Here is a 24,558-nt window from a genome sequence, read left to right as displayed (position 1 = left end):
CCAAAAACATTAACTATCTAGTCATCTCCATAGATGCTGCCTGACCTGCTGAGTTCCTCCAGCATTCTGTGTTTGTTACTATATTTTCTACCTGGTTTTCGCATGGTTTATTGTCTTTTGCACATAGTTTTTTTTTGTCCAGCTTGTGTGCAATTTATTGCAAATGTCTGCAAGGAAAATGAATCTCAGGCTTCTATAGTGACACATATGTACTTTGATAATAAATTTAGTTTGCCTTTGCACCTGACCTTTGGCAGCTCTTCTTTTAGATACTGAAGCACATAATACATTGAACTTTTGCTGTTCTCTCGAGGTGTGACACACACGACTGCTTCACCGTGAACCACAACATCTCCTGGTTTCACCCGCAGTTTCGATGTGCAAATGGAGTATCTCACAGTTTCCGCGTTCACCTTGAAAGCAAAGGAAAGTTAAAAACGCCTCAACCCATGGTGCTAGACACTGCCACTATTTGGCCAAATGGACCATACAACAGTACAGGCCCTTCGTCCCACAATGTTTTGTTAACCTCTTCAGCTAACCATGATTGTACAAAAGTACAGGACACCCCAAAGCAGTTTAGAAATACAACACTGCAGCACAGTACAGGCCCTTTGACCGACCTCTTAACCTAGTTCAAGATCAATCTAATCTGTCCTTCCCACAAGCCCTCCATTTTTCTTTCATTCATGTGTCTATCTAAGAGTTTCTTAACTGTTCCTAAAGTATCTGCTTCTACCGCGCCTGACAGTGTGTTCCACACAACTAACATGCTCTGCGTACTTGCCTCTGCCACTGCCCTAACACTCCCCAATACTTTCCTCCAAACACCCCTGTTTCTGCCCTGGTAAAAATTCTCTGGCAATCCATTTTCATCGATTTTTTAAACCTCAAAATCAGTTTTGGCCCAAGCAGCAAATGAAAGCCCAATGACCTCAATCGTCAGCTCTTCCTCCTTCTCCAGCGATGCTGCTTGACTCAGCCTTTTCTAGCATGTACTCTTTATTTTTGACACGTGTTATTTACCTCCAGTCTCAGTAATCGGATTCTCTCCAGGGAAAGTTTGATGAGAATGAAGCAGTCATCGGGCAGGAAAACCTCTTCAATGTACTCTGAGATCTGCAAATTGGAGACAATTAGATTGAGAAAGGTTGCTGCTGGTTACTGGTTTCAGTTCAGACACTGCATGTGTTTTCCAGTAGGACACATTATTCTAATTTTTATAAAACCAGCAGGACATATATTTGAATTGATTCTCCCTAGTTTGTGGTGTTCAGTTTTTGTGATGGCTATCTCCCTTTGCAGGTGTGTGAATAATTCCACAGTGACTTTGCCTTTCCTATTTGCAAGATACTGCTGGTTCAAGTATTGTTGTTCATCAGGTGAAAACCCCCCTGTAGGGTTTTTAATGGTTCCTCGAACAGTTCAAAAGCAGCCATTTCCTTAACTTACTGGCAGAGAGTAAATGATAGGGAAAACATAATCTCTACATCTAGTTATCACTCTTCAGAAGAAATGAAGCAATAAGTTCACCTCTGATGCTTTGAAGCACCTTCATCTCTCCCTGATGAGCAACTCCCCACTCCAGAAGTCAATCTAAGATAGATAGATAGATAGATACTTTATTCATCCCCATGGGGAAATTCAACTTTTTTTTTCCAACTTTTTTTCCAACTAGTAAGCCACCTTTAGCATTCCACTGCCTTAAGTGGATCCTTTCTGAAGTAGAGAGACCAGACCTCTGCTGTCTCACCATAACTATATAATTGCAGGAAGACAATTTTCCTCTCGTACTTGAGACAATATATTGTTTGCCCCCGTAATGCTTAACCGACTTCCATTGATTTATGTACAAGAATACTCAGGTCCTCTTAACACCAGCATATTTCAGCCGCAGTCAAGTTAACATTGTGTTTTACCAAAATGGATGACCTCACTTTTAAAGAAATTCTGCAGAAATCCAGAGCAGCACACAGAGTATCAGTATGTGGATGAGAGGACCAAGTGTAATATATCCAAACCTGCCATGAGGAGGATGCAGAGAGCTTCAAGTGGACACAGACGACTAAATAAATAGGCAGTTACATGGTAGATATAATAGAATATGTATATGAGATCAACAAACACAAAATGCTGAAGGAACTCAGCAGGTCAGACAGCATCTACAGAAAGAAATAAACAGTCCATGTATATGGTCCAGGTTTGATGAAGGGTCTTGGCCTGAAAGGTCGAATGTTCATTCCTCTTCATAGATACTGCTTGACCTGCTGAATTCTTCCAGGATTTTCTTTGCTGATCTCATATTTATCCACAAATTATTTTATCTACTATGTAACTGATCAGTTTGGATTGGCAACAACATCTCCTCCACAATCTCCATCAGCAAAGGAGCACCACAAGGCTGTGTGTTTAGCCCCCTGTTCGACTCGTTTTACACCTATGACTGTGTGGCTGAGTACAGTTCTAACACCTATGACCTATCACCTAAGAAATCATCGTTGTAAATGATGCTTTTTGTTATGTTTGTACTGAATGAAATAAATTAATTTCATTTCATTTCAAGTTTGCTGATGACATCACTGTATCAAAGTTGGTGATGAATCAGCATACAGGAGGAATATTGAAAATTTGGCTGAGTGCAGTAATAATAATATCCTCTCACTCAATGTCATTAAGACCAAGGAATTGATAGTAGACTTCAGGAGAGAGAAACCAGAAGTGCATGAGCCAATAATCACTGGAATTCAGAGGTGGAGAGGGTCAGTAACTTTAAATTCCCGGGTGTCAATAACTACACTCATTTAAGAACTCTTTTATCTTGTTATTTCATGGTCGTTATTTATTGCTATTTATTTACATCTGCATTTGCACAGTTTGTTTACAGTTTACAGATCCTGATGTCTATAATTTACAGATCCTGTTTACAGCTACTGTTTGATAGATTTACTGAGTATTCGCTCGGGAAAAAGAATCACAGGGTTGTATGTGGTGACATGTATGTACTCTGATAATACATTTTACTTTGAACTTTTATTTATTTGGTTGTCCATTTCCCTTGAAGCTCCTCTGCATTCTCCTCACGGCAAGCCTGAATATATTATACTTTGTCCTCTCATACATTGTGGACAGCTCTCAGGCCCAGCAGCAGTACGAGGAAGACCCCACTAGACATAGCTGTGTCCATTAATTCCTATTGCTTTTTGCTCGATCTTTAACCCATACTTGCATATGATCACCAAACCATGTAGTTATTTATTATATAAACTTCTGATTGAAACCTGTCCAAAAATCAAAATATACTACGCTCACTAATTTGCTCTCATTTATTCTGCTATTTACAAACTCTCAAAAATAAGTTTCCTTTCATAAATAGGACTACACTTAGACCTTGTATAGCGCTGATTCGTTCTAATGCGTTAATTTTTTATTGAAATTTTTTAAAATGACAAATTCATTTTAAACAACACTTAAAACTTAAGAGTAGCCACCATTACAGTAAACATTCAATCAGCCAATGAGAGCACTTTAGATACTGTAGGCTCTGAGCCACTCACAGCCAATCATGTATTAGTGTTCTGCCTCCCCTGCATGTGTAAACATTCTTGCTTCCTCGCCAATTTATTCTATTTTTTTCACCCATAAAGTCTGGAAAATGGCCTGCAACTTCTAGTGAGGGTAGTACATTTAAGATGTCTCAGAAAAGCATTGGCATGGATGTGAAACTACAAGTAAAACGGTGTTTAGAAGCTGGTGAGTGTCAGGATGATGTTGGCATTTCTCTGAAATTGGCTACATTGATGATCAGAACAATTATAAAACATGCAGACAAGGCAAAAGCTTCTGCAACGATGACCTCAAAGTTATCATCAACAAAGGTGACTCTGATAATACACTTTACTTTGAACTGATCATTCAACGAGCTATTTGCTTGAAAAAATGGAAAATATACTAAATACATGGGTGGATGATCAAACACAAAGAAACATGCCCCTAAGGGGATGAATTTCCCCATGGGGATGAATAAAGTATCTATCTATCTATCATCTAAGCCAATTGATAATAATGGAAAAGACAAGAAACATCTTCAAACATATTTAAGAAGATGAAAAAGATATGTTGGTACCATTTAGTCAGCAGAGGTTGGATTGATAGACTTAAACAGAGCTGTAACCTCCATAGCATATGTATCTCTGGTGAAGTGGCTCGTGCAGACAGCAAGGCAGCCCAGGATATTCCTGCAACACTGAAGGCCATAATCAAAAAGGACAAGTTTGTCTTCAATGTGGATGAAACAAGCCTATTTTGGAAAAGAATGCCTTCTCATACTTTCATCTCACGAGAAGAGAAACGAGCATCTGGATTCATGGCTGCTAAGGACCAATTAACTCTCTTGCTAGGAAGCAATGCTAAAGGTGACTTTAAGTTAAAGGCTATGATTGTGTATCTCTCTGACCATGAGCAATGAAAGGCATTTTAAAGTCTACCAGTGATTTGGAAATCAAACAATAAAGTCTGGGTGATGATTGAGGTTTTCCGAAATTGGTTTGTTTCGTGTTTTTGTCCAGCAGTGAAGTGGTATTGTGAGGAACATGACCTTGAACCTAAAGCATTATTGGTGCTTGATAATACCCCAGGCCACCCTAAGAATCTTGATATGCTTTGGACCTGCATTCCTGTAGAAGTGGTTTACCTTCCTCCAACACCACTCCATTATTCCAGCCAATGGATCAAGAAGTAATATTGAATTTTAAAGCCTACTGTCTTCATCACGCATTCAAGCAGCTTGTAGAGGGAAACAGTCAAGATTAACAATCCTCAGGCAATTTTGGAAAATCTACAACATCATGAAAGCTGGAGACAATATCAGAGCAGCCTGGGATGAAGCAACTTCAAACTGCATGAATGGAGTGTGGAAGAAGCCACAACCAGAAGCATGGACCAACAACCTAGGGTTTCTTGCAGAACCAGTCATCCAAAATATCATTGAACTGGCCAATGAAATGGGATTAGAGAATGTTAATGATGGCAGTGTTGCTGCATTCTCATGGTGAGAGTCTTAATAACGGAGAGCTTCGAGAATTGACAGAGCAACACAGCCTGAGTGAATCTGAGGACACGGATTGAGAAGAGGAAAGACCAGCAAGAAAACTCACCACAAAACTTCTCAGCACTGGCACCACCATGATCACCCAAATCCTGACCCTAACTGGGAGTGAAGGAATAAAGCAGTTTTCGATACGATTTCCTGCTACCAAGAACTGCTTCATGAGAGGGAACTTAAGAAAAGACAGTCAAATCTCGACGTCCACTTGAAGAAGAAGCCAAAGTTAGAGAAGGACCCACAGCCTGGTCCTTCCTCTAAGTTGTAACCACCACCCGCTCCACTGCTCTCCTGCTGCGATGTGTTGCTGCTCCACTGATATACTAATAGGTTAGGCCTATTTGCGTGTTTGTTACTCCACAAATTAATATGTATACATAAATTATTATCATATATTATTGATTTTTCTTATCAGGCACACGTCCATTTACATAATGTTATAGTGACCTCACATAGTGCTAATTTACATAGTGCACCACCTCCGAGGAACACATCCTCAGCGTTAAGCAGGGTCTGAGTGTACACCTAATCCTATTCTTAGTCATATTGCCTGCATCAGGCTAACTAGCTTTGTCTCTGCTTCCATTTTTTTCAGATTCCAATCTGCGGAAACTGTTCTTGAATCTATGAAATTTTAGACGAAGCTGACAACTTGTGCAAACCACCATCTTAAATAACCAGCTCGGTAGCGTAGTGGTTAACTCAACACTTTGGGATTCAATTCCTGCTGTTGTTTGTAAGGAGCCTGTACGTTCTCTCCCGTGACTCCCACATTCCAAAGACATAAGGGTTAGGGTTAGTAAGTTGTTGGTATCCTATTCTGGCACCAGAGCATGGCAAAATTTGTGGGCTGCCCCAGCACATCCTGCGCTGGTCACTAATGTAAATGATACATTTTACTGTGTGTTTTTATGTATATGTGATAAATAAATCTAATCTTTATGTCTGCAGATAAAGTGGAGGTGATCCACTGCATGCATTCCATGTGTCCCCACATGGCCTTTGGGGAGAGTTTCAGGATGTGAAGTTTCCAAGTCAGGGTGGTGTCTGTCTTGAAGGTCACTGGCACTATAATACCATTTTGCTAACTGCTACACTACTGTGCTGCCTCAAGGGTATACAATGGACATAATCAAGATACGTTTTCTAGTTTGGGGAAAATGTAACTAAAACGTATTTAACATTTAAACACTTCATGATGGTTGCACACATTAATTAAAATTCAAGACATTTGAGATTAAACCTTGATCATTTATAATAGAACACAAGATAACCTACTTCTCCCAACAAAGTCTTTTCAATTCTTCCTTTCACCAGTCGAGCAAAGTCAGCATTGTCGTCTTGATCAAGATGTGCTGTGATAATCGGGGTGCTGCAAACAGAGCGAAACCATAATCAGTCACACACTGATAGAAAAAACTAGATGATAAGCTTAGGTGACTGACATAGAGCTGCTACAGCACAGGAAGTGGATGACTTAGCCTAAATGATTGGTGCTAGCATCCAGCACCACAATCCCAACAGCTCCCCTCACCTTTGAGGTGCCAATCCAAATCTCCTTTGAAATCCCTCATTGACAACCCCGACAGGCAGTGAGTTCCAGATCTTAATTACCTTCAGCAGACAAATTTTCCTTGCATTCTTTTAGGCAAATTAAAATTGTGACCTTAGGTCCTAGGACCATCCACAAATGGGAACACTGCCCTCCATTTACACTATTTTATTGATTTTATTTAGAGATACAGCACGTAAGTGGCCCCTCTGGCCAAATGAGCCCATGCTGCCCAATTGCACTCGTGACCAATTAATCTACAGACTGGTACGCCCTGGAGTGTGGAAGGAAACCCAAGCACCCAGAAGAAACCCACTGGTGCCACAATAGCTATGCTATTGTGCTGTCCCCATAAAGGTTAGCTTTATTTGTCGCACGTATGTTGAAACACACAGCAAGATATGTCATTTATGTCAACAAGCAGCCTGCAAGTGTCGCCATGTTTCTGGCACCAACACAGCATATCCACAAATTACCTAACCCAACCCATATGTCTTAGAATTTGGAGGAAACTGGCTCATCTGGAGGAAATGGGGAGAACATACAAACTCTTTATACACAATGGTGGGAATTGAACCCCGATTGCAGGCATTGTAATAGCATTATGCCAACCTTTACTTTACCATGCCAGAAAAGAAAGATTAATGCTTTTCTCTATCTCCTTTGCTCCAACAAGGATATCCCCCAGTCTCTCTAGTTTAACCCAAAGCTGAACATCCTCAGCCCATGAACAACGGTAGTAAATCTTTTGTAGGACCTTTAATAAAATCATCATAACCTCCTTCCAGTGAGGTAACCAGAATTGGGACTTCCAAGTAGTTCTGATCAATATTTCTTACAAATTTATCTTTCTCTGAGTCTGAATCACAGGATTAGTTATGCTGTATTTAACTCCTTTCAAATGTGCCTTTCTATCTTTCAAACACATATCGACATAAATCCTTCTGTTGCTGCTCTCTACCATCCAATTAATAATGCCTCTCTTGTTTTTTTCCTGGTTTCCTCCCACATTCTAAGACATATGAGTTAGAGTTAGGTAAGTTATGGGGATGCTATGTTGGCGTTGGAAGCACAGAGACAATAGTGGGCTGCCCCAAGCGCAATCCTCTTGACTGTGTGGTTGTTGACGCAACGATGCATTTTACTATATATTTTGATGTACATGTGACAAAAATGTTAGTCAGGTAATTAAAGTACTGGAACAATCCATAAACAGATGTGGTTTGGGAAATTTCAGTATCTATTGATGAATCTGGAAAAGGTATGAAAAGCAGGCACTGACTTGATCATTATAGGCTCTTGGTTGCAATAAAAAGCACATTTGGTGTTTCAGGAATCAACCTATGACCAAGACGTTCCAGCATCCCCCTTGTTCATCACTTTATTAGCATTTCCCAGCATCCCTTTGTTCCTCAATAACAGAGTTGTGGCAAAATATGCACACAGAAAAGAATGGACATGAAAATAAAAGTTTAATTCCCAACTCAATGCATAAAGTTATTGCAAAAGAGAGCCAGTGCATACTGGAATTTACAACCTCTTGTATGCAAGCTGCTTTCATATTAGAATTACAAATTACAAAGTGATCCTGCAAAAGCTCCCTTCTGAAAAGCATTGTATGTTTATTAAAACAAAAACTTCACACCACCTTAAATATTACCTCAGGTAGTCAATCTGATCAATCATTCCAGTTAGACCACCTCCCCAACCCCTCTTATCTACTACCTCAGTCACGGTACTGTAAACACTTTAAACCACTTTTTATAATGCTGTTTACATTTTAAATATACACTGGTATTCGAATATATATGCATGTTATTACATATCTGTACTTTATTATAATTGTTGAATATTGTTTCTTACTGCATGTTGTACTGACACACCACAGCAAATTCCTAATAAAAGACTTGTTGACCCTTGAATAAAAGGCAGCATAATGGAACTATATGTGAATTTACCTTATTGATTTTGATGCATTGATGATTTCCTTTATTCTGGGTACACCCAGAGTGATGTTCATGGAAGCAACACCAGCAAAATGGAAGGTCTTCAATGTCATCTGTGTGCCCGGCTCTCCTATACTTTGTGCACACAAAGCACCAACAGCAGAACCAGGCTCCATCTGAGCTCTTCAGCAGAGAAACAGGGAAGATATCAGGAAAAAACATACTTCCTACATTAATGAATTTTAATTTAAGAGATTATATGCTTGGCAAAATACCAATAAGCTATTCAGACCATAAAGACAAAGGAGCAGAATTGGGCCATCCCACCAGCCAGAACAGGCAGAACAGGACTGCCAACACAGATGCCTTGTGCAGGAAGGCACAGAGTCGACTGTACTTCCTTAGAAGGTTGGCGTCATTCAATGTCTGTAGTGAGATGCTGAAGATGTTCTATAGGTCAGTTGTGGAGAGTGCCCTCTCCTTTGTGGTGGCGTGTTGGGGAGGAAGCATTAAGAAGAGGGACGCCTCACGTTTTAATAAGCTGGTAAGGAAGGCGGGCTCTGTCGTGGGCAAAGTACTGGAGAGTTTAACATCGGTAGCTGAGCGAAGGGCGCTGAGTAGGCTACGGTCAATTATGGATAACTCTGAACATCCTCTACATAGCACCATCCAGACACAGAGAAGCAGTTTCAGCGACAGGTTACTATCGATGCAATGCTCCTCAGACAGGATGAAGAGGTCAATACTCCCCAATGCCATTAGGCTTTACAATTCTACCGCCAGGACTTAAGAACTTTTTAAAAGCTATTATTAATGCTTTTTGAGATAGTGATTTAGATGCATATCATATTATTACTGAGTTAAGTATTGTATGTAATGAGTTTTTGCTACAACAAGTGTATGGGACATTGGGAAAAAAGTTGAATTTCCCCATGGGGATGAATAAAGTATCTATCTATCTATCCTTACACCTGTGAAGAAACCATCTAATAGGCTCATTAAACATCCAATCCATTCCCGTTACAGATTTGCCAACTACCTCAGGGATCTCTGAATGTGTCATAAGACAGTAAGCCAAAGGAACAGAATTAGGCCACTCAGCCCATCGAGTCTTCTCCATCATTCCATCATAGCTGATATTTTTCTCCACCCTGGAACACCTGTCTCCTGTCTTCTCCAAAGCCTGAGAGTATAAAGTGGTATTTCTGTTCTTTTTGCTAATGTAGACTCAACATAGACACTCTCCACTCTATCAAGGCCTTTCAATATTCAGTTGGATTCAATGAGATCCTACCCCTGCCACCACATTCTTCTAAACTCCAGCAAGTAACAGGCCCAGACCCATCAAATGTTTCTCATGTGTTAACCTTTCATTTGCTGGATAACTTCTGTGAACCTCAACAGATCCTCTCCAATGCCAGCACATCCTTTCTGAGATATGGGGCCCAAAACTGCTCACAATACTCCGTGTAGTTTGACCAAAGCCTTATAAAGACCATGACCTTAAGGGGAAAAAAATACCAAAACGAGAAATCAGTGTTGATGCCATCGGGATGGAGGCTACCTAGATGGAATATGAGATGTTGTTCCTCCACCCTGAGAGTGGCAAAAGAGGAGGCTATGGACCAGCAAGTCAAAACAGGAATGGGGATAGGAATTAAAATGGTTTGACCACTGGGAAATTCCGCTTTTGGCTGATGGAGCAGAGGTGTTCAACAAATCCTTTCTGAGATATGAGGCCCAAAAATACTCACAAAACTTCAAATTAACATAACGTAAGAATTGCAACATAAGGATTCAGAAAGTGAAGGTCATTCACTCAAGCTGCTCAGTAATTAGATATCATGGAAGATCTCTTATCTCAACACCATCTTCCTGCCCTACCCTTACATTCTTTCATTTATTTAGTTTCCAGAAACTGACTGATTTTGGTATAAAGTGCAATCAAAAACTGAATTTCACAATCCTCAGGATACAAATTTCCGAGATACACCATCTTCTGAGTGCAGGAATTTCTCATCATTTCAGTCAATCATGGCCAACCCCATAACTTGTCTGTGACCCCTGGCTCAGGACTCTTTATCTAAGGGAAACATCTTCCCCACACTGGGGCCTTTGGACATGGAGAAAGAGTACCCTATAACGGGGAACCTAGGACCAGAGGGCACAGCCTCAGAATAGAAGGACATCCCTTTAGAAAAGAGGTGAGGAGTGTTGTGTTTGTTATTGAGGGATAGTTCAGAGCTCACCGGGATGCCAGCATGCAGGATACTCAACTGAACTTTATTGATAACCCTGCTTGTACAATGTGTGAACTCCTCCCATGTGGGAGTGGCTAACAGAGCGGCATAGAAATAACACTATTAACTACCACTACAAGGAGGAATTTGCTTTGCCTAAGGGTGGAGAATCTATTAAATCCATTGCCACAGATGGCTGTGGAGGGCAAGTCTTTGGGTATCTTTAAAGTGGAGGTTGAAATGTTCTTGTTTAGTAAAACTGTCAAAGGTTATAAGGAAAAGGAAGGAGAATGGGGTACAGAGAGATATAAATCACCCATGATGGAATGATGCAGCAGATCAAATGGGCCAAATGGCTTAATTCTGCTCCTATGTCTTATGGACCTTTAGATATCTTGTATGAGTACTTTCCTCAAGTTCATCTTACTGAAGCTGTGTTTATCTAAAAAGAATGAAAAACTGAGGTTGCAATCAGACTTAAGTTTTTACTGTTCAAGATTTTCTGAGGACAGTGTATAATGATGGGGTTTGATTGGTGGTAAATTGATTCACACCCATCTCACTGAATTAAAGTGACAGTCATTTCAGATATAAATCAGAAACTATTTGAAAGAACCATCCAAGCAGTCACACATTTCTGCTCTTTTACTATAGCTCAATACATTTCCCCTTTCAAATGCTTATTCAATCAACATTTGAAATGACAACTGAATCCAATTCCACCAACCTTTCAATACAGGATCATGAACAACACACCATGTGAATAAAAAACACTTTCTGCTTGTTATTTTTGATCTTCGTTTTGGCAATCACTGTACATCTGTGCTCTGTGTTTAACCTTTTCAGGATTTTGAACACTTATCAAATCTTGCTTCAATCTGCTCTGCTTAAGGACCAATAGAGATCAGTATTTGTTTTTATACAAAGTTTTCTATCACTAGTTATTCTGAGATTTAAAATGAAATCTACTTCCACCATGCATTGTTTATTGAAGACAATAACTTGCTGCCATTCAACACAATTAAAAAGTTATTTTTAAAAGGCAGGACTGTGCCAACATCATAGATTGGCAGGCAATGTAAAGTAAATTCATTATCTAAGTACATATATGGTAACACGTAACACCCTGAGATTCAATTTCTTTTGGGCACTCACAGTGAGTACAAAGAAACACAATAGATTCAATGAAAAACTGCACACAAGACAGACAAACAAACCAATGTTCAAAAGACAACAAACTGTGCAAATATGAAAAGAAAAAAATTATAATAAAAATAAATAAGCAATAAATATCGAGAACAGGGGTAAATGAATTTGAATGTAGTTATTCCCTGTGGTTCAAAAACATGATGGTTGAGGGGCAATAATTGTTCCTGAACCTAGTGGTGTGGATCCTGAGACTCCTGTACCTTCTTCACACTCTCGAGAGCAGCACACTTTGTAGATGTGCTCAATGGTGGGAGGGCTTCACCCCGTGATAGACTATGTAAATTATGAAGGTTCTTGCTCCATCTGCTGGTGTCTATCTAAATTGCATTTATCTCTAAGAACATCATGATGCAAACAGCCTATATATTTACATTTAATTTAGAAATACATGTCTGAGACTGAAGACTTATATAAAGGCCTTTGGTTCTGACCATAGATGACTTCATAACATGTTCATGGTTTATGCTTATGTATCAAAGAAATGCCATACTGCTTAAGGTATCATCTTTTGGATAGCAGATTAAACCAAGACCTTGTCTGCTCTTTCAGCCAATGACAGATTCCATGATTCTCATATAGGAGCAGGAAAGCTGCCCTCCCACAATGGTGCCTGGTTTCCAAATTACAGTTATTCAATTAACAATATTAACATAATTTAAACACTAATCTCCATTTATTTTGATCTTTATGGACTCTATTCCCTACGTTACACTTTCAAACAACTTGATTTCTCTAAAGCACGTTGGGACTGAGCAGGTCAGACAGCATCTATGGAGGAGGAACAGTTGGCATTTTGTGTGAGACCCTTCATCAGGACTAAATACAAAAGATTCTACAGATGCTGGAAGAACTCAGCAAGTCAGGCAGTCTCTATGGAGAGGAGCCAATAGTCGACATTTTGGGCCAAGACCCTTCATCAGGACTAAACACAGTTCATTCCCTCCACAGATGCTGCCTGACTTGTTGAGTTCCTTCAGCATACTGTGTGTGTTGCTCAAGATTTCCAGTATCCGCAGAATCTCATGTTTAATATTTAAAGACATTTTCTTTCTTCCTCTCTATGATTACACATTAGATAGGATTAAATCTAAATATATTTAGAATGCTGACAAATAAATTCCACATGACAGCCATATACATTAAATATATCAGTACTATTGGGGATATGACAATGCAGATTTGGCATTGTGGTTGCACCAAACTTCAAACATGCCTCTTCTCAAGCAAGATGTTGATTAGAAACACTTCAATCTGATAGCTGAACAAACCAAGCTTTAAAACTTGTATCAAAATTTTCAAGCAAAATTATATTTTCATCACTCAATGCTTTCATTAGATGCTTTACTCTTTAACGGACCACTTTCAAAACTAAAAATTCTCAAATGTGAAAAGTTTTTTTGAGAAATACTACATTAAGCCAGAAAAAGAAAATACATTGCTTTGACAAAATGTTCTTCAGAATTAGTATTTAGTATTTCCCCAAATAAAGTGGGGGGAAAAACAAAGTGCAGTAACAGTAACATATGATTTTACCCAAAGAATACATTGTTAGAATGAAACACTTTTTGATTGGAATGCTGAAAATTGATGACAATTTACACTTAAAACAGAACAGCAGATATCTCACCTCATGTACTTGTCCCTGCAGGTTTCTAGAAATTTGTTTATTTGCGTAGGTGTTATTCTGTCCAATTGATACAGAACTCTAGGCTAAAGAAATGAGATGTTAGTAACCAAAAGGCTTTTGTTTTAATAGCAATCCCACAGAATCTAAAGTAAATACATTTGTGTAAGTTTATTGATTATATAGCCATAAATCATGTGAACATTTGAATTCAATAGATTAAAAGATCAAATCTTCTTCCACTTTGCATTGTGACAAACCTATTCCAGACATTAGAGAACAGTACCTCAGTGGTTCCATTGTCATTAATGCCGTATTTATCTCTCGTTTTCTTGATTTTATCAGAAAAATCCTTAAGAAAATTTCTGATTGCCTGAAAAAAAGCAATATAGAAAGCAGAAAAGTTCAACTTTAAGCATTTTGTAAGAAATCCAATTATTTATTATTGATGCAGAGATGAATAACTTAATCTCTTATTCACTGATGTCACAGATCTACAATATAGTTTGTCAGGTGTTGGAATTTTATTTCATACACGCACAAAAGAAGATTAGATGGAAGAATAGAAGCTAGTCCTAGAAATTCACACCAGTTATTGTAGAGAAGATGTACATTTAGAGCAAACCATAGAGGATGCTTTATTGCTCATTCACATATCAAATTAATTGGCATTTCATGTACAAAAGATGCATCATAATTACTCATCCAGTGTCACAACTAAGTTATTTCAAAGCACCATGCGAAGTCAAGACATTCATGCACTTCCCATTTTTAACTGCACCTGAATCAAATCCCAGCTTTTATTTATTCTAACATACCAATCTGATGACTAACACTTAACACTAAGATTTGAAGAAACCAGTAACTAAGTGAACAATGAGAGTGAACTTATTGCAGAGCATGAATTGTCCACAAGCTGTACGATTAAACATTTATAACAGAACCTCCTTGCCATTTTATATGATTACATTACCCACTCCTCACTAGAACATATAATATACAGCACAATACAGGCCCTTCGGCCCATGATGTGCTGTCAATTCTTTAACCTGATCCAAGGGTGAGAGGAGGGAGAAACACAAGATGATAGGTGAAACCAGGAGGGGGAGGGGTGAAGTCAAGAACTGGCATGCTGATTGGTGAAAGAGATACAGGGCTGGAGAAGTGGGGATCTAATAGAAGAATCAGAGGCCATGGAAGAAAGGAAAGAGGGGGTGCGGGGAGAGGAGCACCAGAGGGAGGAGATAGTCAGGCAGGAGATAAGGTGAGAGAGGGAAAAGGGAATGGGGAATGGTGAAGACGGGGTCCATTATTGGAAGTTTGAGAAATTGATGTTAATGCTATCAGGTTGGAGGCTACCCAGACGGAATACAAGGTGTTGTTCCTCAAACCTGCACCCAGAACAAAATTCTCCACAACTTCCATCATTTCCAATGGCCTCATTATGAATCATTATGACAGTAGAGGAGGGCATGGATAGACACATTGGAATGGGAAAAGGAGTGGAATTAAAATGGATAGCCACTGGTAGATCCCGCTTTTCCTGGCGGATGGAGCGTGGGTGCTAGTGAATGAGTCTCCCAATTTACATTGGGTCTCACCAATACACAGGAGGCCACACCAGGAGCATCGGACACAGTATATGATCCCAACAGACTCACAAGTGAGGTGCTGCCTCACCTGGAAGGACTGTTTGGGGACATGACTGGTAGTGAGGGAGATGTAGGGGCAGGGTAGCACTTATTCCCCTTGCAAGGATAAGTGCCAAGAGGGAGATCAGTGGGGAGGGACGAATGGACAAGGGAGTTGTGTGGGGAGTGATCACTGTGGAAAACAGAAAGTGGGGTGGGAGGGGGGGATCTGCTTGGTGGTGGGATCCTGTTGAAGATAGTGGAAGTTGTGGTGAATTATGTGCTGGATGCAGAGGCTTGTGGGGCGGTAGGTGAGGACCTACCTACCTATCCCTGGTAGGGTGTGGAAGGATGGGGTGAGAACAGACATGTGTGAAATGGAAGAGATGTCGTTGAGGGCAGCGTTAATGAAGGAAGGGACTCTCTCTCTTTGAAGGAGGAGGACATCTCCTTAGATAGCTGGATATCAACATCATCCAAAATTGAACAAGATTAAAGATTGGCTTCATTTGTCACATGTACATCGAAACATACAGTGAAATTGTCGTTTGCATCAATGACCAACACAGTCCGAGGATGTGCTGGGGGCAGCCCACAAATGTTATTTCTGGTTGTATTGAAGCACATAAAAACTCAAAAAGTATTTAAATAAATTTAATAACATTTAGCTGAGCCCAATTCATTAAGGAAAAAAATTAACTGAACATGCTTCCTTTATAGCTATTCTCCATTCCAACAAACACCAGGAAATGATTATACTAGTGCTCAAGAGTAGTGTGAGCTGCCTTAATGACTATTGTCCAGTAGCAGTCACACCTATGGTGATGAAATGCCTTGAGAGGTTGATCATGGCTAGAATCGACTCCTGCCTAAGCAAGGACCTGGACCCACTGTAATTTGCATGTTACAATAGTCTATGTCAGACACAATCTCAATGGCTCTCCACACGGCTTTAGACCACCTCGACAACACAAACACCTATGTCAGGATGCTGTTCATTGACTATAGCTCAGCATTTAATACCATCATTCACACAATCCTGATTGAGAGGTTGCAGAACCTGGGCCTCTGTACCTTCCTGTGCAATGGGATCCTCAACTTCCTAATCGGAAGAACACAATCTGTGTGGATTGGTGATAACATACCCTCCTCGCTGACAATCAACACTGGTGCACCTCAGGGGTGTGTGCTTAGCTCACTGCTCTACTCTCTCTATACCCATGACTGTGTGCTTAGCCCAAATATCGTCTAAAAATTTGCTGATAATACAAACATTGTTGGTAGAATCTCAGATGGTGACAAGAGGGAGTACAGGAGCGAGATATGCCAATTAGTGGAGTGGTGTCACAGCAACAAGCTGGCACTCAACGGCAGTAAGACGAAAGAGCTGATTGTGGACTTCAGGAAGGGTAAGACGAAGGAACACATACCAATCCTCATAGAGGGATCAGAAGTGGAGAGAGAGAGCAGTTTCAATTTCCTGGGTGTCAAGATCACTGAGGATCTAACCTGGTCTCAACATATTGATGCAGTTATAAAGAAGGCAAGACAGCGACTATACTTCATTAGGAGTTTTAAGAGATTTAGTATGTCAACAAATACACTCAAAAACTTCTACAGATGTACTGTGGAAAGCATTCTGACAGGCTGCATCACTGTTTGGTATGTGGGGGAGGGGGCAGGTAGGCTACCGCGCAGGACCAAAAGAAGTTGCAGAGGGTTGTAAATTTAGTCAGCTCCATCTTGGGTGCTAACCTACAAAGTACCTAGGACATATTCAAGGAGCGGTGTCTCAGAAAGGCAGCGTCCATTATTAAGGACCTCCAGCACCCAAGGCATGCCCTTTTCTCACTGTTACCATCAGGCAGGAGGTACAGAAGCCTGACGGCACACACTCAGCAATTCAGGAACAGCTTCTTCTCCTCTACCATCCGATTCCTAAATGGAAATTGAACCCTTGAACAATATCTCACTTTTTAAATATATTATTTGTTTTTGAATGATGTTTAATCTATTCAATATATGTATACTGTAATGGATTTACTTATTATTATTTTATTTTTTCTATATCATGTATTATATTGAACTGCTGCTGCTAAGTTAACAAATTTCATGACACATGCCAGTGATAATAAACCTGATTCTGATTCTGAGATGAAAGGAAATTATAGGCTAGTTAGTCTGACTTCAGTGGTTGGGAAGATGTTGGAGTCCAGTATTAAGGATGAGGTTTTGGTGTACTTGGAGGTGCATGATAAAATAGGCCAAAGTCAGCGTGGTTTCCTTAAGGGAAAGTCTTGCTTGACAAATCTGTTGGAATTCTTTGAGGAAGTAACAGGATAGACAAAGGAGAGTCAATGGATGTTGTTTACTTGAATTTTCAGAAGGCCTTTGACAAGGTGCCGCACAAGAAGCTGCTTAACAAGAGCCCACAGTATTACAGGAAAGATACTAGCAAGGATAGAAGATTGGCTGGAGAGAATGAGTCGGAATAAAGGGGGACTGTTCTGGTTGGCTGCCAGAGACAAGTGATGTTCCACTGGTGTCGGCATTGGGACAGCTTCTTTTCACATTGTATGCCAACAATTTGGATGACGGAATTGATGGCTTTGTGGCAAAGTTTGCAGATGATACCAGGACAAGTGGAAGGGCAGGTAGCATTGAGGAAGTAGGGAGTTTGCAGAAAGACTTGAACAGATTGGGAGAACAGGCAAAGAAGCAAAGAAGTGGCAAATGGAATCTAAACATAGACTATTTTCTACATGAGGAGAAAATTCAATAATCAGAGGTGCAAAGAGACTTGGGAGTCCTTGAGTAGGATTCTTTAAAGGTTAATTTGCAGGTTGAGTCAGTGGTAAGGAAGGTAAATGCAATGTTAGCATTAATTTTGAGAGGACTCGAATAGAAGAGCAAAGATGTGATGCTGAGGCTTTCTAAGGCACTGGTCAGATCACACTTGGGAGTATTTTGAACACTTTTGTGGCCATTTTCAAAGAAATTAAGCGACAGGATGGAGATACATGCCAGCCAAAGGAGGTGTAAGGTGCTCCATCCCTCTGCTAGCCTGCAGGTCATCCTTGGTCAAGGTGTAGCACCTGCTTAGCCCCCCCCCCCCCCCACCCCGATTGGGGTCACATGAGGCAATTTGAGCAGGAGCTGCATGGTCGTATGAGCAGTGGGTGCATATTACAAGTTATGGTTATGGGATCACTGATGTCAGGCAGATAATCTCTGAAGAGTATTGATAATGATTGGGGTCATCCGTCTTGTAAAGACACTGCCCAGAAGGCAATAGCAAACCACTTCTGAAGAAAAATTTACCAAGAACAATCATGGTCTTGAAGATGATGATCACACGTCAAATGACATTTTTACATAATGATGATGATCTAAGAAAATATGTGCTGGCATTGTAGAGGGTCCAGAAGAGGTTCACGAGAATGATTCCAGGAATAAAACGGTTAAAGCATGAGGAGCATTTGATGTTTTGGGTCTGTACTTACTGGAGTTCAGAAGAATGGATGTGGAGAGGATGTCTGCTAACGGGCAAGTCTCAGACCAGAGGACACAGCTTCAGAATAGAGGGACATCCATTTAGAACAAAGATGAGAAGAAATTTCTTTAGCCAGAGGGTGGTTAATCTGTGGCATTCATTGATTCATTGCCATGGACAGCCATGGAGGTCTAGTCATTGAGTAGATTTAAAGCTGAGGTTGATAGTCTTTTGGTTGGTCAAAACGTCGGGTTACAGGAAAAAGGCAGAAGAATGGGGTTGTGAGGGATAATAAATCAGTCATGATGGAATGGCAGCACAGACTCGATGGGCTGAGTGGCTTAATTCTGCTCCTATGTTTTATGGTAAGCCTTTTCTTGCTAGTTTTAGGAATGAAAGGGATCTAGTCCCCCAGAGTTTCCTTTCAAGATTAAAGATAATTAAGAATCTAATTCTTAATATCTATTAATAGGTGGTGTTGGCGCGTGGCCTAGTGGGCAAGGCATCAGACTAGTAACCTGAAGATCACTGGTTCAAGCCTCAGCTGAGGCAGCGTGTTTGTGTCCTTGTGCAAGGCATTTAACAACACATTGCTCTGCGACGTTACCGGTGCCAAGCTGCATGGGTCCTAGTGCCCTTCCCTTGGACAACATCGGTGGCGTGGAGAGGGGAAGGCCTGCAGCTTGGGCAACTGCCGGTCTCCCATACAACCCTGCCCAGGCCTGCGCCCTGGAAACTCCAGGCGCAGATCCATGGTCTCTCTCTCTCTCTAGAGACCGACGGATGCCACCACCACCATTAATAGGTGGCACAGTACTGTAGTTGTTGGTGTAATGCTATTACAGTGCCAGTGACTGGGGTTCAATTCCCACCATTATCTGTAGAAAGTTTCTATGTTCTTGCTGTAACTGGATGGGTTTCCTCCTGGTGCTCCAGATTCCTTCCACATTAGTAAGTTGTAGGCATGCTATGTCGGCACTGGAAGTACCCTCCCCACCCCCAGTACATCCTTGGATTGTGTTGGTTATTGATGCAAATGGCACATTTCATTCCATCTAAAGATGTTCTGATGTACAGGTGAGAAAACTCATCTTTATAAAAATCTTTAACTTTATAAACTTTCATGACAAACCTGGACTGACATTTTAAGATTTAGATCAGCAGCAAAATAACTTAGAACCATAGAACATTACAGTACAGTACAGGCCCTTCAGCCCTCCATGTTGTGCCGACCCATATAATCCTTAAAAAAAGTACTAAACCCACACTACCCCATAACCCTCTATTTTTCTTTCATCCATGTGCCTGTCCAAGAGGCTCTTAAATACCCCTAATGTTTTAGCCTCCACCACCATCCCTGGCAAGTCATTCCAGGCACTTACAACCCTCTGTGTAAAAAAAAATACCCCTGATGTCTCCCCTAAACTTCCCTCCCTTAATTTTGTACATATGCCCTCTGGTGTTGGCTATTGGTGCCCTGGGAAACAGGTACTGACTATCCACCCTATCTATGCCTCTCATAACTTGTAGACCTCTATCAAGTCCCCTCTCATTCTTCTACACTCCAAAGAGAAAAGTCCCAGCTCTACTAACCTTGCTTCATATGACTTGTTCTCCAAACCAGGCAACATCCTGGTCAATCTCCTCTGCACCCTCTCCATAGCTTCCACATCCTTCCTATAATGAGGTGACCAGAACTGAACACAATACGTCTAACCAGAGATTTGTAGAGTTGCAACATGACCTCTCTATTCTTGAACTCAATGCCCGTTAATGAAGCCTAGCATCCCATAGGCCTTCTTAACTACCCTATCAACCTGGCAGCGACCTTGAGGGATGTATGAATTTGAACCCCAAATTCCCTTTGTTCATCCACACTCTTAAGTAACTGACCATTAATCCTGTACTCAGTCTTCTGGTTTGTCCTTCCAAAATGCATCACCTCACACTTGTCCGGATTGAACTCCATCTGCCATTTTTCTGCCCAACTCTGCAGCCTATCTATATCCTCTTGTAACCTTCGACAACCTGCAGCTCCATCCACAACTCCTCCAACTTCTTACCCAACAGCACTCTTTATAAAAAATATATGGACAGCAAAGTGTATCAAAACATGCTGATATAGGGTTTAAACAAGTGACAATCCTAAGTAGTTTTATTTTGTTAAAAACACAAACACAAGGAAATTTGCAGATGCTGGAAATTCAAGCAACAGACACAAAATGCTGGTGTAATGCAGCAGGCCAGGCAGCATCTGTAGGAAGAAGCACAGTCGACGTCTCCACCCGAAACGTTGACTGTGCTTCTTCCTATAGATGCTGCCTGGCCTGCTACGTTCCACCAGCATTTTGTATGTGTTGCTAGTTTTATTTTGTAAATGCTTTAAATTACTTTGGTCAGATACAGTGAGTAATTAGTATCAAAACCAATAACGGTGGCATTTACAAGTCGCAAAGACAAAAATACACAAGCCACACAACCATGATCATTACCTCAATGAACTTCTCATAACTGGTCCCTGTCAGAGCCTTTAGAAATGGGATAGACTAGTCAGTGTAGGAAAATAAAGTCACAAGTAGACATGAGCTACATTTCCATCAAATATACAAAATGATGGAGGAACTGAGCAATCAGGCAGCATCTATGGATGGGAATAAACAAATGACATGTTGGGCTGAGTCGCTTCATCAGGACTGGAAAGGAAGGGGGTAGAAATCAGAATAAGAAGGTTGGGGAGGGGGTGAAGTGAGAAACTGAGCGGTGTCAGGTAGAAAGCTTAAAAGGCTGGAGGAGGAGAGATCTGATAGGACAGGAGAGTGGATTATAGAAGAAAGGGAAAGAGGAGCACCAGAGGGAGGTGATAGGCAGGTGAGGAGAAGGGAATGGATAACAGAGGAACCAGAATAAGGAATGGAAAATGAAAGAAGGGTGAGGGGGAGAAAATACCAGAAATGAGAAAAATCGAGGATCACGCCATTAGTTTGGAGGCTATCCATACAATATGTGAGGTGTTATTCCACCAACCTGGGAGTGGCCATATCGCGGCAGTAGGGGAGGCCACGGACCAACATACCCGAATGGGAATAGGGAGTGGAATTAAAATGGTTTGCCACTGGGTAATTCTTCCAGTTACGACTGAGCGAAGGCGCTTGTCAAAGCAGTCCCCCAATCTATGGTGGGTCTCACAGACAAAGAGAAATTTGCGGAAGGAACACCAGATACAGTAGACGACTCTTTATTTCTCACCACAGATGCTGCCTGACCTGTTGAGTTCTTCCAGCATTTTGTGTGTGTTACTCTGCATGTCCACCATCTGTAGAATCTCTTTTCTTTACAATATACAGGGTGCTTTGATGAAAGAATAAGAATTTTGCAAACCTGCAGATATTCATTTTGACAACACATGAACTCGCTTCTCTTCATAATTGCCTCAGAAGTCAGAATCACTTCATTCTTACTCAGAGGTGGTTCATTGGGAGATGGATAAATGGCCTAGGAAATAAAGAAAAGTTAGATATCAGAAGACAGTATCTCTTTTTGAAATGTAATTTCGAAGGAAATGGTTTGATATTTAAATAACACATCTATTCTATGGTTACTTTTATAGATGGTGATCAAACATTTCCAAGAACAACCACATGAATAAGTTGCCTCCAGCGATAATAAGAGCACAAATGATAAATACTTTGAAATTACATTGCATTTTGGCAAATTAAACCTGGACAGGAATTGTGGAGTAAATGGCACAGCTATACAGAGTGCTGTAGAACCGTGAGGTGAGGGGGAAGGATACACAGTTCCCTAAGAACAGCAACATATTGAACAAAGACAGGGTGCTGGAGAAGGCATTTAGCACAGTTGCCCCCAGCTTTCAGGGTACTGAGTACAAGAGCTGTCATAGTAGTATGACCTCTTGAGTTGAGTTTGATGCTCTCCTGAGGACTTGTCTATTGGTGGGTCCCCAGGTGACTGTGGTGGCTGCTCAGGATCCACATATTCTGGTTTAGTGTGGGCAAGAGTATTTGGTTGCTGTGGTCAGTGGTTGAGTTTTTGCTTGTTCAGTCTCTCCTTTCGTAGCTGTTGCTTGTTCTCTGTGGCACAGTGGAGGTTGTTCTCATGAGCTGCACAAGAAATTGATTAGACTACACTTGGTGTACTGTGTGCTGACCTGCTTACACAGGTATAGGAAGGATGTCATTAAGCTGCAGAGGATGAAGAAAAAATTTACAAGGATGTTAAGTGGAATGGAAGGCTTCAGTTATAAGGAGAGGCTGGATGGACTGGAGCTTTTTTCCCTTCAGTGAAGGAAGCTGAAGGGTGTCTTGAAAGAGGCATATAAGATCATGAGAGCATGGATAAATTGGATGGTCACAGCCTTTCCCCCAGAGGGTTTAGGTTTAAGGTGAGAAGTGAAAGATTTAGAGGAGACCTGAAGGGCAACTTTCTCCACACAGAAGGTGCTGGTTTCATGAAACAAGGTACCAGAGGAAGTGGTAGAGGCAGGTACAATTACAATGTGTAAAAGATGCTTAAGGATGTTTAAGGATAAGAAATATTTCAAGCAGCAGTTCCCATCCTGGGATCTATGGACCCTTAGTTTAACAGTACAAGTCCATGGCATAAAAGAGATAGGAAACCTCTGGTTTAGAAGGATATGGGCAAAATGAAGGCAAATGGGATCAACTTAGATAGGTAGGCACTTTGTTCAGCATGGACAAGTTGGGCTAAAGGGCCTGTTTCCATGCTGTAGAACTCCATAACTATAAGATCAAAGGTATCAGCCATATAATATTATTTAATATGAAGATAGATGTAGTTAAAGCCATTGACCCTGCTCTGCCATCCAATTTTGGCTGATTATTTTCCCTCTCAGCCCCAGTCTTCTGCCTTCTCCTAAGCTCAAGAGAAAAAGTCGCATTTATGTTCATTTTGTTGCTGTAGATTCAACTTGTTAGCATGTGCTTCAGCCTGAAGCAAAACCTTTACTCATATACTGTCATGCACTTTTACAGATCAGATAGTCCTGATTGTGGTTTGACAGCAATATGGATAAAGAGGCTGCCTTTTGGAGGTGGACAATGACAAATACCTGAGAAAATTGTGATATTAAATATTCTACCGGAAAAATCATTCTTCCACACTACTAGTCTCAAAATTGAACATTTACCTCAGTTTATCAGTTTAAGTTTTTATCAACATAGGGGAAAAATCTACAATTCTCAGAATAAAATTAGTTTGATAGTTGTACAATTAAGAACAGAAGGTTTTAGAGCCATCACGGGATCTTGTTATTTCAATTTTGGCTTTATATTGCTATATTTCTATACTATTCTTGGTTGGTGCGACTGTAACAAAACCCAATTTCCCTCGGGATCAATAAAGTATGTCTGTCTGTAATTTAGATGCAACTGTAACTAACTTCAGATTTTTTAAAAACTGAAAGCCATTTTGAAACTACCTATAGTGACAACTCCACAAACAACAGTGAGATATTTAGACCATCATGGCAAAGACACTGCTGTTTTGAGATGTAAATTTTATGGAGAAGATCTATGCATCTATATTCTCTGCAGAGCATTCTTTCAGATGAATTTACCCTGCTTCTATTGGGAGAAGTTACTGTAGTTTCCATTTGCAGCACTCTCAGACTGCAAATTTACACTGTTGTGCCACAGACTTTGTATGTTTTGCGTCAACTCTAGCCACTGACTGATAAAAGTTGGCAATAAATGCCAACATTTTAACTACTGAAATTAAAGTAA

General features: G+C 40.6%; 1 protein-coding gene across 2 annotated transcripts in view; it reads right to left on the bottom strand.

The window, feature by feature from the left end:
• The window catches only part of polr3a (polymerase (RNA) III (DNA directed) polypeptide A), an 82,196-nt gene that overhangs the window by 7,436 nt on the left and 50,202 nt on the right, over positions 1-24,558 (bottom strand). Inside the window, exons 21-28 of one of the 2 annotated variants that reach the window (XM_073025614.1) lie at positions 22,175-22,288; positions 21,289-21,324; positions 13,959-14,045; positions 13,676-13,758; positions 8,612-8,782; positions 6,380-6,473; positions 1,027-1,119; positions 249-413 (exon numbers count right to left, since the gene is read on the bottom strand). In XM_073025614.1, the coding sequence (XP_072881715.1) occupies positions 249-413; positions 1,027-1,119; positions 6,380-6,473; positions 8,612-8,782; positions 13,676-13,758; positions 13,959-14,045; positions 21,289-21,324; positions 22,175-22,288 (843 nt within the window). The remainder of the gene's footprint in view (positions 1-248; positions 414-1,026; positions 1,120-6,379; positions 6,474-8,611; positions 8,783-13,675; positions 13,759-13,958; positions 14,046-21,288; positions 21,325-22,174; positions 22,289-24,558) is intronic. The other variant, XM_073025615.1, reaches the window with a different exon arrangement.

The sequence above is a fragment of the Hemitrygon akajei genome, chromosome 21 (assembly GCF_048418815.1).
Source record: "Hemitrygon akajei chromosome 21, sHemAka1.3, whole genome shotgun sequence".
Taxonomy (NCBI): Eukaryota; Metazoa; Chordata; class Chondrichthyes; order Myliobatiformes; family Dasyatidae; genus Hemitrygon; species Hemitrygon akajei.
This window is presented reverse-complemented; position numbering and strand designations above follow the sequence as displayed.